Raw genomic sequence first — 14,489 nt, 5'->3', positions numbered from 1 at the left:
GCTCTATAGCTCAGCAGAGCATCAGGCTTTATAGCTCAAGTCAAATAGACTTGGAGTTGTTTCCAAATTTATTCATGCTGTACAGTCTGATTTCTGTAACAGATAGAAATAGTGGCAAAGTAATTATCAGTATGCTGGGATGACTGTGAAAGATGAAGTCTCAAATAAGAAGTAAAATATTCATACAAAGTAGTTCTATAATGTAATCAAATCCTATTTTTTTCCTTCTCTTAGATGATGAAGCATGCCTGGGACAATTATAGGCAATATGGATGGGGACATAACGAGCTCAAACCAATTGCCCGGAAAGGACATTCCACCAACATATTTGGTAGGCTATGTTTTCTGATTGTTTTTTTCAATATTTCTGTCCATGCTGTCCTCTTTGAAAGTCTACCCAAACCTACTAGCAGATTTTAAAGTGTAGATGACAGAAGGGTATGGATTATTTCAATTGTACTTCAGTGAATTGCTTTACTAAACTATCTTTTGGGGAGCAATATGTTCTTATTGTTGCAAAAGCCAAGCTGCTTGTGTACACACACATAGAAATAAAAGTTGCACCCCAAAATATCATTACTGCATTGTAATGAAATAGCAATTTGTCTTTTTAAAAAACCAATCACATCTTGTCCAGACCTTTGTGGTTAGTTCCATGAGAATGTGATACAAGATAAAATGTACATGCAACATGCTGAAAAAACTGCTGGTACCATGGTGAAATCTAAAGTGGCCTTTAAAAAAAAAAATCTGAGTTAAGGAGAAGTGACATTGTTACTTGATGTGTGGCTTATGGATCTTGAACCTGTAGACTGGAATGAAAGAAAAAAAAATAACATTCAAAATGCATAAGTTTGAGGGTAGGGGTAAGTTTTGAAGAAATTCAAGAGATGGAGTGTGAACATTTGAGCAGTGGAGTGTGAATGAGTGTTACAAATGACATTTAGAATAGTATGAAACATGAGGAAGGTAAAGATCAAGAAAATAAATAGCTTTGTGTTGCGTGTGTGTGATCAGACTAGATGACTTTTCTTCCTTAAAATGTCAGGGATCTGCAGTAGCACTGCTTTTTTGGTGTACTTGCACTGGCACAAAATAAGTAGAAGAGTGATTGGAAAGTGATAAGCATTTTATTGGTACTGGAACCAGGGAAAAATCCTTTTTTTGTCCCCAGTTCTGTAGGACTGATGGTTGAAAAGACCTGGTTGTAACTGTTGAGAACTGAGCCCTGGGGGTTCTGTAGGTTCATCCTCTGGTACAGCGAAACACATGGCCTTGATGGTAGTGAGCAAGGCTGTGCTGCCCAGGGTGCACAGCACCTAGGGTGGCTGAACCAGCAAGTTCATGCATTCATTTCTGAAACGGGCACAGGAGAGCTGCTCTAAGACCGGTACGGTTTTCTGAATTTTCTTCAGGGTTTCATACTGCATTCATCCGCTCTGGTATCCGAAGGAGGTACAAATTTGTCATAACCGCTTTTTACACCAAGAGTGACTGTGAATATACTGTGTATGCCTTAATTATGTTAGTATCGGTTATTTATAACAGTTTGCCTGAAATCAAGATGTTACTGGCTTTTATTGTAAGGCAATTGCCTAACGACCTTGGGGTTGGTTCCCATTGTAATTGGTGTGTTTCGCTTATCTTGCTTTAAATCTTGAATTTTTGTGGATGATGGAAATACAGATTAGGACTGCATACGGATCATTTTCTGTGTTTAGTGCCTGAACCCAGAATAAATTATGTAAACTTAAATCAAAATGTGGTTAGCTTTTTCTTTTGCTGTTCGTAGGGAAGAAATAAACTCCCAGAGGAAATCTTCCAAAAGAAGAGTCAAAGGACTTGTTTCGAAAGTATTGGAATACTTCAAGGGATTTTTCATTTTTGCTCTGTCCCATCCCCTAATCTCCATACATTTTTATCTTGAAATTGGTCTTATATCTTACCAAATAAACAAGTGGTTTTCTTTACACCTAAACAGTTTTTCCATCAGATTTATTTGTACAATGAATTACAACCTTAAATGTGTGTTCGATATGGAGAAGTGAGAACTTTAACTAGGCATGCTGCTTCTTGCCCCTGCTCCCAGCGATGGAAGGAGAGCCTTCAAGTTAATTTTCTGCAATACTTCAAATCAAAAAACTGCCCACAAATACACCCTTCTCCCCAAACCTGCAGTGTGTAGAAGCCTATTTAAATCCATAGGAGAATTAATTCTAGCTGCTGTGCTAGTCCTGTCTGCTGTAAGCACTGTTCACCTTTCCCGCAAGCAAACCCCTCAGAGCCTGGTGTTGGCGGCTTCTGCTCATGCGCTGAGACCTGCCTTCTGGCACTTCGGGGTGGTGTGAGAGCTGATACTGTTCTACCTCTTTATATTCCTTTATATAGAAAATGACTGGGTCAGGGGGAGTTGTCTGGCGGGGGAGATGAGCAAGCTAGCATGCTCTGGAGAGAAAAGCATCTGGTCTGGAGGAGTTTGAAGAGTGAAATGGAAGAGTCTAAGATGCAGCCAGTACTGAGCGTGGGGCTGCAGGGAGGGCCAGAGCAACAGGCTTCTGCCGTGGCAGATGGAAGGAGATTTCTTGGATTCTTAAAGAGTATTGTGTAGTACTCTTAGATAATTTCTCTTTGCTACCTTGTATGCCAGCACTGCTTTCATTTCTGCTAGAAGAATCTCTTCCGAAGCTTCCTGTGATCTAGGTGATCTGTGTTATCTCTAATACATGGGTTGCCTTGATATTTTTTTTCCAGCTGGTGAAGTTTGGTCTGACAGCGGAAATCTTTAATATTCACCTGTATGATCATGTAGTTTTTGCTGTTGAATTTATATGCAATTCTGTTGCTTAATTTGCCAACTGTAATTTTAGATTAGCCTTAGTTTGTAACCTAGACTCTCTGTGAAGTGAGGTTTTGTCTTTATATGGCAGGAAAACATTTTTCTAATGTTTGTTTTTAATGCAACTGACACAATATTTTGAAGCAATTTTGAATTATCATTTTACTGTAGTCTTTTCTCTCTGTTCCTCCTCTGCTTGCTTCTAACATGTTTCCTAATGAGTCTGGAAGACTTCTACTTTCTTTTTTCTCCTTGGAATCCTTGTTCTTTGGAGTTTTGGCATTGCTGTCTGAAAGAAATTGCAGGCTTCCTCCACATTCAAGTTTCTGATCCTCTTATTCCAGCTAACTCTAGCAGCCAATTCCCTGTTTCTCTTCTGAAAATCTGTTTTGTGCCATCTAATTTTTAGCCAAATCATGTCAGGATTGCTCTGTTCAAGGCTATTTCATAGGAAAACCTTTCTGAAACAGATCATCTGGAGTATATACCAAGTCTAACATAGAATCAGCTATTGTTGGTTTGGTGGGTGGTTGATGGGAAGGGGGAAGAATAATGGTCCTTGTACTGAGGACAGTCTGGGCTTGTATTGTTATTGCTAGTACTTTACAAATTTCTGTTACCTGTAATGACACCATTCCCAGTGGTATTTGCCTTTATTGAAGCATTACATAATTTCTTCTGGAATCTGATGCTATTTTAAATGAAAAGCTGCTCAACAAAACCTGTTTGTAGTATTAATCTCAATGATGATTTGACCCAAGCCCTTCCCTGCCATTGCTGCAGAATGCTGTATTCCATCTGTTTCAATTTACAACACGCCTGAGATTCAGCGAGATGGTATCGCTGGTTGGCACCGCAACCCTTCGCATGAATCTTTGGGAAATCAGGTTTACTGATAACTCTCAAGCGAGGTAAAGGCGATTCAATTTAGAAGGCAAATAAGCCATTAATCTTCCCCTTTCCCTCTGAAGCAGTGTATATCTATGTCTGTGCCAAGAGGAACATCAGTGTTCCTATCACTGCAAGATCTAGGAGGGTTCAACCTGGGATCAGAGAAGGGAACAGGAGATTTCCTGCTCTGCTGCCATAAATCTTAGTTTTAAGTCATTAAAAAAAAAAAAGGTGATGAACTTCAAAGCAAGATGCTCTGTTCCCAACTGAAGCACACCAGCAAGAGCATCTGTGGGCTGCCCCAGTTATTAATTTGACTTTTTTAACAAAACCTGCCGGGGTTGTTTTAGCTGACCTGCAGCTGGAAACTCTTGACAGTCTTTTTTGAGTTGTCTGACCTGGTGACTGTAAATTGTAGAGGAGAGCCGGTTAGAAAGGTTGCCCATCAGGCATAGTCAGTCAGCAGTTAAACCCTGGACTGGTACCTCTTCAGCAGCTGGGGCACAGCATCGGTGGCGGGGTGCTGCCCTGGGGAGGTCACTGGGCATTGGTGGCCTTTTAAGTGATACTTACACTTAGGTGACATATGGAACAAACTTTTATAGGTTCTGTGTTGGTGAAACAGGGTGATAACTTGCTCTATTTTTGTAAAAGTCGCCTGCTTTTGAAAGGGCTGGTAATCTCAAGATTTATTCATTCTCACCCTATAAGATAAAGTATAAAAGGCAAGAGAGGTAATTTCTCTCTTCAGTTTAGATTTTTATTTGCAGCTCTGCTGGTGGTTGTAGTGGCTAAGCTATAAAAAAGTTAACTTTTTTGTTTGGTTGCTTAAATTGCTGGAATAATTTGATGGCAGCCGCAGGGTGTTATTGCAGAGGTGGGGCTGCATGGAATCTGGGTCAAGTTCTCATTAGAACACAAAGGGGGAAGAGAAAAAAGGCTGATGGAAAATGATGTGTATAAGATAATGCGCAAGCATGACAAACTGTGCTTCCTTTAGAAGGTTTTTCTGGGTTTAGCAGAAACCAGAGTAGTTGATGGTATTGTTGGATTCTCTTGCTTTGATCCTCAAAAGCAAATCCAATCAGATTTCATTAGAGTAACCATCTGAAACATGAAGGGACAAATCATCTTTAAACAGCGCTTGTCTGGTGATCCCCAGGTGAACATCTTATGGAAAGATCATTAAAATTATTCAGTCCAGATATGAGTCAGCTTTAAACTATGTGTATTTGTGGCATCTTTAACTTCAATATCTTATGAACTAATTAGCATAGCACAAGCTTTGAGGATGCTTTACTGTGAGTTAAATTGAGCAGTTTGTACTAATGGGTTTGTATCAGTCTTCAATCTTTATTTTTCTAAACCAGTGCTTATTTGGGAACTTGAATGACTCTTAACGGGGGAAAAAAAACCCTCAAAAACTAAAAAAAAAACCCACCACAGTCCTTGGGCAACTCAGAGCATTTTCCTTAGCGCTAGAAATAGTGTGCTGTCATCATACCTGATGCTTTCTGAAATGAGAGTTCTGAAATCTGTGGTGTGGCGGGTTTTTTATGTAATATTAACTAAGAATAAAGTGAAGATGTGCAGTTTGGTAGTCACTGAGTACGTAAAGCACTGATACAAACTTTTGCAGAATTGTAAGCTTCCCATATTACTAGCAGTGCATTTCTAAACCTTGCATTTGGACGTGTTCCATCTAGAGGTGAGCTGTATTATGTGAAGATGATCTGATGATGCACATGTATATCTGTTCATGTATGTCTAGATATGTTTTGAAAAGTGTCTTTCCGAAGTAGTAACGATGTGGTATTTTTAAGTTATAGATGCTTGCATGCAGACGTGCCCACTCCCATGCGCAAAGACTTAATGAAATTATGATTACTTATTTTGTCCTACTTGAGCTGTCTCATGCATCAATAGCACTTTCATGCCTCTCCTCATCTCACGTGCCATGCAGATGGTCAGTTTAATCGGAGATGTCTGCCAGTTCAGTCTTGGGATAACGTCTTCTGGAAGGAAGAGAGAATTGTGAGTGAAGTCACATTGTGGTTGCATTTGTATTACCTAGTAGTGCCTGAAGGCTGCAATGCAGTGCTGTATCTCTTCCCTAACACATGACCAAATAAAGCTGGTCTCTCTTTTCATGAGGGATTTTTGTCTGGCACATTGTGTCATGAACATAACGTGGTGCTGCTTCGTACATATGGAAGAATTAAATTTTGAGATGTATGTTGGTTAACGAGCAAGACTTGTCCAAGGGTTTGGCTGGGGCAGCTAGTGAGCTAAATTTTTGTAACTTGCCAGTGGGGTACTTGGTTTCTGCCACCTTGTGGAGTGTGTTCTGTTGCCTGGCTCGCTGCACAGCCTGTCTCAGCCTTCTGCTGCCAGTTCCGCTGATAAACTCCCGTGACCTGGGAGAAAGTTGCTGAGCCAGCTGTCAGCTGCCCACTGCCGCAGCGTGGGATGCTCTTGCCGCAGATCTTTGTGTTGCTAAGCAATGGGGATCTGACAGTGCATTTCTCCGCTGAGCCGGAGAGCAGGAGCAGCGATGCTCCCAAGCCCCCTGGAACAAACGCATTTGTCAGACTGCAAGGGCATGAGGCTGTTGCAAGAAGGAGCAGAGTCAGGCAAAGGAATCTGTTTTTCCAATACCTTTGGCAAGTACCGAATAGCTTGGGAGCATAATGCAATTTTATTTTTTTAATCCAGTTTGTGGTCTAGCAAACAAGAGGTGGAATATTTCTTGTAAGCACTACAAGAAAATACTTTAACAGATCATTTTTTTAAATCACCTTGGGAAATATTCATTAGTTTATTAGACATTTTTGTCATCTGTCATTGTAACAGCTATTGAGCTGCTCTGACATTATATCTGCTGTCATCTGATTAGTTGTCATTTATTTTTGAAGCTCACATAATTGAGTGTCAAGGCTGTCAGGTTTCATGGACCTTTTGCTTTTCTGGGTTTTTTAGCTGCTAAATAACCTGCAAATTTATAAACATTATGGAGACGAATGTGGGGAAGAAACTAGATGATACACCCTGAAGTAAAGGCTGAGAAATGACCTTCTGAAAATATAGCTAAAAACTTCTGGTATCTTCTCATTGTAAAACCCTAACGAAGATGGAGGGGAAACAACTGCTGTTCAACATCCTTTTTCTGTGCATGTTTTCAGCCTCTGAATTGGTATGGAGGATAAATGAATGCAAAAGAGGAATATGAGGTATAAGTGTTCTTGACTTGGCATTTTGATGTAAAAAAACCTACTTGGTGAGCAGTAGTTTTTAACTGTACATGCACAAGTAATCTATCCATCATTGCCTTTTTCTGTGGCAAATGAAAGGAGAAAGAAAATCCATTCATACCAACTAGTGAACGGAGAAAATTTCACGATGCAAATCTCAGCCAAATCTCTTATTTCAAGTTCTATTCAATTTTAAGGTAAATGAAACTGGCTTTGGAACAGGCCTGTGTAGCTGTGTCCTCACCAAATCCATGGTGAGGGACTACACTGTGGCAGTATTGACTATTACAGGTACATCGAATGTGGTGAGGATTTTTTGGGGGGCAGTAACACAAATTCTGGACAGATAAAATGTTAAGAAAGACCATAACTCTCAAGGGTTGCTGGCCAAATCTGTAATTGGCACAGTGTTCTGCTAATGCAAGAGAAGTCCCTTCAGGTCAGGTGAAAGATGAAACGTGATTGTTACTCATCCTCCAAAACCTGCTGGTGGCAGGTGCCTGGGGAGGAGATGTGGGAGCAGGGAGAGCCTGCAGTCAGGGAGCATTTCTCGGGGCTCAGCAGGCTTGCAGAAGTTCCTCAGCTTTAGTGTGTCTGTGGTCAGAGGCAACCAGCTCTATTAAACCACTTTTAGCTCATTTTTCTGTGATTTTTGTCCAGTCTGCTTTTGAGTCTGTGCAAACCTAAGAGCACCCACCAATCCCATCAGTGAGTGCTTCCGTAGCCTGAGTCCAAACTGTGTAGAACGCTTTTTAGCCTGCTCGGTGTCCTGGGTGACTAGTTCTGGTACTGGAAAAACCCAACCCATTATTCATCTCTCCCTTGCCGTTCCGGAGTTTGTAGAACTCCATACGCCCTCAGCTGTGTGCCTGTCTTACGTGGAGAGTCTTGGTCTGTTAAGTCATTTCTCATACCTATGGGTTTTTTTTCATATCCTATACATTATCTCCTTTATATTTTAAAGTTTGGGGGTTTTTTTCTTTGAAAGAAGGACCAAAACTGTTCTATTTTCTGTTTTGTTCACTGTTCCTTTCCTAATAATTGTTTTGCATCTTTTTGCCTCCTTTATGGAGTCCAGAATCTCACTATAGGGTGGCTTTTCTGCAGTAGCATTCCTTTTCAAAATCCTCATCCACTGTATATGGTACTTCCAAATTATGTATAAATATGATGATTTAGAAGTATTTCCAAATTATTTCATAAATAAGCGTGTTGCCCAAGCATTCATTTCTGTAGGATGCCACCGGTGGTTTCCCCTCACAATGATAACTGGTTGTTTATACTTTCCTGTCTTACAATTATTCATCTGTGTGAGAACAATTTTCTCTTACCCTGTGGCAGGTTAATTTGCTTAAGAACCTTTGTTAAGGGATGTTCTTACATACGTTCTGTATATATATCCTCTGTCCATATGCAAGTTCACTTCTTAAAAAAGTCTGTAATGTTGATGCCGAGGTAAGACTTCACTTTGCAAAACTTCTGACTTTTCCTCAGTTCATCTGATATTTAAAGCTGTCCTCTGACTGACGCCGCTAATTGGGCAAATAGTGTTCTGTAAACACTGTTTTGCTCCGCTGCAATGGATGTCATCGTGTTTATTCAGGAGACGGTTGTTCTCTGCAACTTGCAAATGTGTGCAGGCAGGATGCAATCTGGCTGCGCCTTCCCTCTTGGCAATGCTGGTGCCACAGACAGACAACTGTGGTTCGCTAAAAATATTTTTTGAATGTTACTGCTATTTCATCAAACTGTCACAAGTGTGCCTGTGTGTATCAGGAAAAGTCACCATGAGCAGCTGTTGTCTTCTGGTCTTTTTAATAATCCGCTGAATTCTTCTCACCCAGTTTGTACTAGCTTGTCTGCAACACATTTAGGTCAGTTGTTTTCAGTGGCTTTTTGTACATGTTTCTGAACCGATGGTGTTAAATCCTATGGCATTAGTCAGAAGGTTGAAAATTCTGCCTTTAAAAAAAATAAAAATCATTACATTTGCAGATGCAAAGTAGAATTAGAGAAACACACCTCATTTCTAGAACCTGCCTTACAGAATAGGTGAGGTAAACATCTCCATCAAATGGTAATGAAGAAATCAAGCCATGTTAGAGATCGGGGCTCAGGCTGAAATTGAGAATTTTTGCTCTCTGCAATAGTATCCTCTCCTGGTTTTCTCTTACAAACCAGATGGTTTGCTCTGAGGAAAGAAGTATATTTGTTTCCTGTTGGGAATCTTTGGACTTAGGTTTATTTCGATTTGGGAATTATTTAGGTTATGTGAATGCTATTCCTGAATTTAAACTGGTTTCTTGTCATTTGGAATTAACAGAGGGTGTGATAAGGAAACACAATTAAGGCTAGCCAGTCTATTTTGGACTGTTAAAATATTAAGTAAACAGGCATGACAACTAAATAAGGATTAGCATACTGAGCTCTAAAAACTGAATATGCTCAGGGCAGCGACACGGGCAGGCGTGTGAAGGGGAGGCAGCGGCAGGTACGCTTGGATGTCACCCGAGGCCAGCAGGTGTGTGAGGCAGCCGTAACTCGGAGCCAGTGCAACTGCGCTCACGCTGCGCCTCTGCCCTAACACACTGATGTTGTTTACTCAAGCTTTGCGCTGTTCTGATGAAGTTTTATGGCTACCACATTGAAATCGGCTCCTCTTCAGCTGTCTTAAAGAAAATTTAGAATGTGGTTTGGACCAAGTGTGTGCAGTGGCTCAAGCTTTTATCTAAAGATAGAATGCGACGTGATGGCTGTTAGAGGTGCAGGGGTTTGGGGGTTGTTGATGCTTTTCCCGCTGCGTAGCTGGCAAGGTAGTTTAACTTGAGATTATCTGTAAGAAATTTTATCTTCGCTGTCTTGGAAGGTCAGTACTTCATTCTGTGCTCAGGTCTCTCAACTCTACTCGAGCCCAGGCAACATCTTGCTCTCCTGTTTACTGTCAAATACTGACCTTGCTTTGCTTGCTGGTTTGCTGCCTGCCACCTGCATTTCAGTTCTGCAGCCTCAGGACCCCACGTTCCCAGGTCCGCTGCCCTTCAGTCCGTTGCTTCCTGACGTCTCCAAGTGCGGTTGCTCCGGAGCAGTGCTTTGGTTAGGTGTAAGTGACCACGTCGTGCGTGTGGCTGGTGGCCATTACCATTCTCCTGTTACTTTTGCCTCCCTTCTGGTGTACTTCTGTGTCCCCTCCTTTGTACTCCGTGTCGTCCTCTCTCCCTCGTTCCTTTCCTACTCTGAAGCTCATTCAAATCCTTCTGTCCTGACACCCCGGCCACTCAGTTATCCCCTGGTCTTAACCTTTCACTAACTCAGATCATAGTTCCAGCATTAATCTTAATTATGGTCTGCCCACAGTCGTCCTTCTGTCTACAGTGATGCAGCTTTGTGTTTGTGCTTAAAACCAAAGTAACAAACAAACAAACAAAAAATATGGAGGAAGCAATTGGAAGGAAGTGTAGAAAATGGAAAAGATCTGGTGTTGGGATGTTAAACCCTTTTCAGGTTCAGTTTGGAGGACATTCAGGCTTTGGACTCGAGGGACTGCATTCAGCTCTTGCTTGTATGAATTTTGAATTAAGCTGAAGGGCCACGTATGATTTAGTTGGGAAGTGAAGCAGTTCAGTGAGGAGCGGAGAAGAGGAAGGTTTACTGCAGGGTAAATTTTTAGACAAAGTTTTTAAATTTGGGTCGTAAGGACATAGGTTTTTAAGCAGCAGTTTGTGGTTAATGACATCTACCTGCAGGTCCACTCTTTAATAGATTAAAAGGCTAGCATACACTCCCATTACTTTCTCATTTATAAAATTAAGGAAAGCATTATAATTGATTATTTAGTGTTATTTATATGCTAAAATACTTTACTGTCTGGTACAAAAGATTAGGAACTCCTTTTCGTGTTGCCTATTATCAGCAATTTAACAGAACTAAGCAATCAACGTGCTTAGTTTTTTGTTCTGCTTCTTTAATTAGTCTGAAATGTTAAAGGCAATTGGTTTCTTCATGGATACTTAAAGGCTTATTCATTGCATTTTATGGCTGAGCTGAAATCATATGTTGCAGTTTTGTATGAAATGTATGGTCTCATTGACTAATTTTGTGACCCATATTTTCACAGTGGAATTAAACTCTGTGGTTCAAAAGTTTAATTCATTTTCTTAAACGTTATCTTGTTCCTTGTGAGTCATTAAGGTATTTTACAAGTGGTGTGCTTCAGTAGTGGCAGCTTTATTGCCAGAGCCTCATAAGAGATACAGAAAACTGGGTTGATAATTGTTTGTTTTTAATTTTCATGTTATGTATTTTTCTACCATGTCTGTAACTGTCTATCAGATAAAGAAATCTTGTTGCTACAGTCAGAAAACTTGAATTATTTGAATCTTTTTGAGTAGAAATTGCTGTATTTTCCCTAGATCAGTACCACTTTTCCCAGTCTGCATTTTTCAGCCATTCTGGAGCTGGGCAGTCAGGAATAGCAATAGCAAGAATACTTTTTTTTTTTAAGACTGTAATAACTTGGTATTTAATGTCAGGCTGAATTTATCAAGGAAGCATTTTTGCTCTGTTGCTAGGATTTAAAACACCTGTCTGCGTGAAAAGTAACTAATCTTTCAGGTTCCAAGTGTAAAGCCTGCTCAAGGAGGTATGCCCTGGCACGCCGCCTCTTCTGTTCTGGGAGGCACCGTGCTGCGCGGGGAGGCTGTGCTCTGCGCTCGGTGAGCGGCGCTGGCAGTAGTGCTGGGCCGCTCCGAAGCTCAGGTCACCTGCCAGAGCGGGAATGTAACTTGGGAGTTAAGTTAAATTACGCCTCGAGACAGTCCTCTTGCAAATCGGTCCTCTCAGCCCCCTGTTAGTCACGCCGGTCGTCGAAGGCATCCTGCACCAGCGGGAGCAGGTTCTGCTCCCGGTAAATGCCCGTCCAGGGCCCTGAAAAAATGGAGAGCTGTATACGAGTGGCGGAGACCAAGGCTGCTTCTGGCGCGTGGGGCTGGGGGTGTCTGGTGGTCCTGTCCCTCAGGATGGCCGTCCTCTTGGCTATGCTGTTTTGAGAGCGAAAGCCCTTTCCTTATCTCCAGATCTCTAGTCTTTACACATAGCTAACTAAACATTCCAGCTTTCTATTGCTTATGAAGAGGAGTTGGCCTTCTAGAGTATAAAATAACTTATTTCTATAGCAGGGATGTCTTGACACAGAGGTGCTTGCTGTTTGTGTGATATGTAGAGGTGCTTGTCTTCAGTAACAACCCAAATACTACTTCTACGTCCGACTGCTTGTTTTTCCTCAAGCAGTCTTGCCAATTCCCTTGGCTTTCTTCAAAACGTAGCTGGTGGTGGCATCCGCAGGCAGTCCTTGGAAACAAGGGGGAAGAGTCTCCGTTAGATTCCTCTGGGATTCTTTTTTTTTTTTTTGTCACCAGTTCAGGAAATATTAAAACCTTACCTTGATTGTAAAGAACTGATGAGCATCCCACTTCTGGATCTTTCATCTGCTATCTTGTCTACTGAATAATAAATATTTCCCTTTCAGTGACTGCATAAGGTAAAAGGGTAAGAACAGTCACGTGCATCTATTAGGCCCGTTGTGTATGACTTTCCTTGGAGGCAGAGTGGCCTCATGGTCATTTCCCACTTGGGCTGGTGTCCTTGTCTTTGCAGCAGCCCCGCGGTGACCTGGCGTGCATTTTGGTAATGAGAGATCCCTTTGAACAGGCTGTACTTCCATCGGGTTTGTTACTCCTCTAACCGCTCTCTGGCTAGGTGCAGAGTGCGGTGTAAGACACTAGTGCAAAAGTGTTACAGCAGAGGCAGAGAGTGGAAGGGAAAGAAGGAAAATTCTCTCGCCAGCAAGGCAGGGGAGAAAATAAGACCAAAAGCAAGAAACCCCTTGGGTTGAGATAAAGGTACTTTAATAAGTGAAGGCAAGGGGTGGGAGGGGAGGAAGTAATTTCAAGGCAATCGCTTGCCACCTACCACAAAGCAGACTGAAGCCCAGCTGGTCCCCAGGGAATGGCTACCTGCCAGGCTAACCCCCTCCCTGACTCGGCTTTTCTCATGGAGCGTGATGCCGTATGGTGTGGAGCATCCTTACGGTCAGTCTGGGTCAGCTGTCATGGCTGTGTCCCCTCCCAGGCTCTTGCCCACCCACAGCTTATTCACTGTGGGGGGAATGGAGATGGGGAAGAAAGGGAAAAGCCTTGATGCTGTTCAAGCACTGCTCAGCAGCTACCAAAACTGATGTGTGATGGGCTCTGGTTTAGTCACAAACCCAAAACACAGCACCGTGCAGGCTGCTGGGAAGAGAATTAACTCCATCCCACCAGAGCCAGTACACCTGCTCAGCCCTCGACTCGGGCTGATGACAGCTCCCATGGAAGTGTTTTTTGGAAGAATGAGGTTTGTGTGTGATGTCTACCTGTTGAAGAAAGGAGTAGGTATGGGCGACTTGTCAAATAACCAAAATTTCCATGAAGCACCTGTTTGATGACTTTTCAACTCTGAGTGCGTGGCTTCGGTTTGCTGGCAAAGTTTTATTGTGTTACCTTGTTCCTTGTTTACACAATGTGCCTGTGTCTCGAATTCTCAAAGTCTTCTCTGATCGTGATTGATCTGTGCTAGTTTGCGTGGGGTTTTTTTCTAGTACCTCACTGCTCCTAGTTTCTTCTGCTTCCACATAATAAACTGAGCAATGCAGTAGCTGGTATCAGGCTTTCCAAATCTCTCAGCTTATCATTATGGTGTAATGAAAAGGGGCTATTTATTTTCTTCATGTTCCTTTTGTCATGGAACACATGAAAACAATCTGTCTCCCCGTACTTTGATAGTCTCTTGTGAGACTTTAAAATGGTATAAATAAACGCGTTCTTCATCTAGCACTTTGGCATACCACAAGGATTTTAGATCGGGAGGCCATTTTTCTTTTAATGGCCCTGCTGTTTATACTTAGTCATACGATTTGCAGGATATTTCGCACTGTAGATTTATGTGCTGTCAAGTGAAGGAATTATTTGTCTGATCTCGGGAAGCTGAAGTCCAGCTAAATATAAATCTGAATTACTATTTTGCAGTCCTCTGGAATAATACTCTTGCTTAATGAGAGTGGGCATGATTTTGTTAATAGTTCAGCTATTTCACTGCTAAATTCCTTCCATTAGCTTATGATGGATGTTCTGTTTTATTTAGAAGAATGAGCGTTGCATTCATTACGCAAACTTCATTAAATTTGGAGCTCAATCAACTAGAACTATAATTATATGGAGAAGAAACTTCCTAATCTGACACTTGTAAAACTGAGCCCTTTTGGAATCAGTTACTATCTTCTGCAACACGACTGACCGAGCCTTTGTGTTGAGCAGAGGCAGACCCTGGGAGGAGTGCCTTCAGCTACGAGAAGTGTTATTTTCTGTTATAATTTAATTGTTTCATAGTCTTTTTTGCCACAATGAGACATCTGTGCTCTCTGTATCCAGAGCAATGATAGATCAGACTGGTTGAGGTGGTGTGTACTCCTATAAACA

The 14,489-nt window shown here is 41.7% G+C and overlaps 1 protein-coding gene across 3 annotated transcripts in view; it reads left to right on the top strand.

Moving 5' to 3' along the window:
* MAN1A2 (mannosidase alpha class 1A member 2) overlaps window positions 1-14,489 on the top strand; it is a 147,177-nt gene that overhangs the window by 47,061 nt on the left and 85,627 nt on the right. For all 3 annotated transcript variants that reach the window (XR_008822007.1, XM_056339746.1, XM_056339745.1), the window contains exon 3: window positions 235-331. Coding sequence is in view for 2 of the 3 variants with exons in the window: in XM_056339746.1 (XP_056195721.1) it covers window positions 235-331 (97 nt within the window). In the remaining variant the exon portion in view is untranslated. The remainder of the gene's footprint in view (window positions 1-234; window positions 332-14,489) is intronic.

This window comes from Falco biarmicus, chromosome 5, assembly GCF_023638135.1.
Source record: "Falco biarmicus isolate bFalBia1 chromosome 5, bFalBia1.pri, whole genome shotgun sequence".
NCBI lineage: Eukaryota > Metazoa > Chordata > Aves > Falconiformes > Falconidae > Falco > Falco biarmicus.
This window is presented reverse-complemented; position numbering and strand designations above follow the sequence as displayed.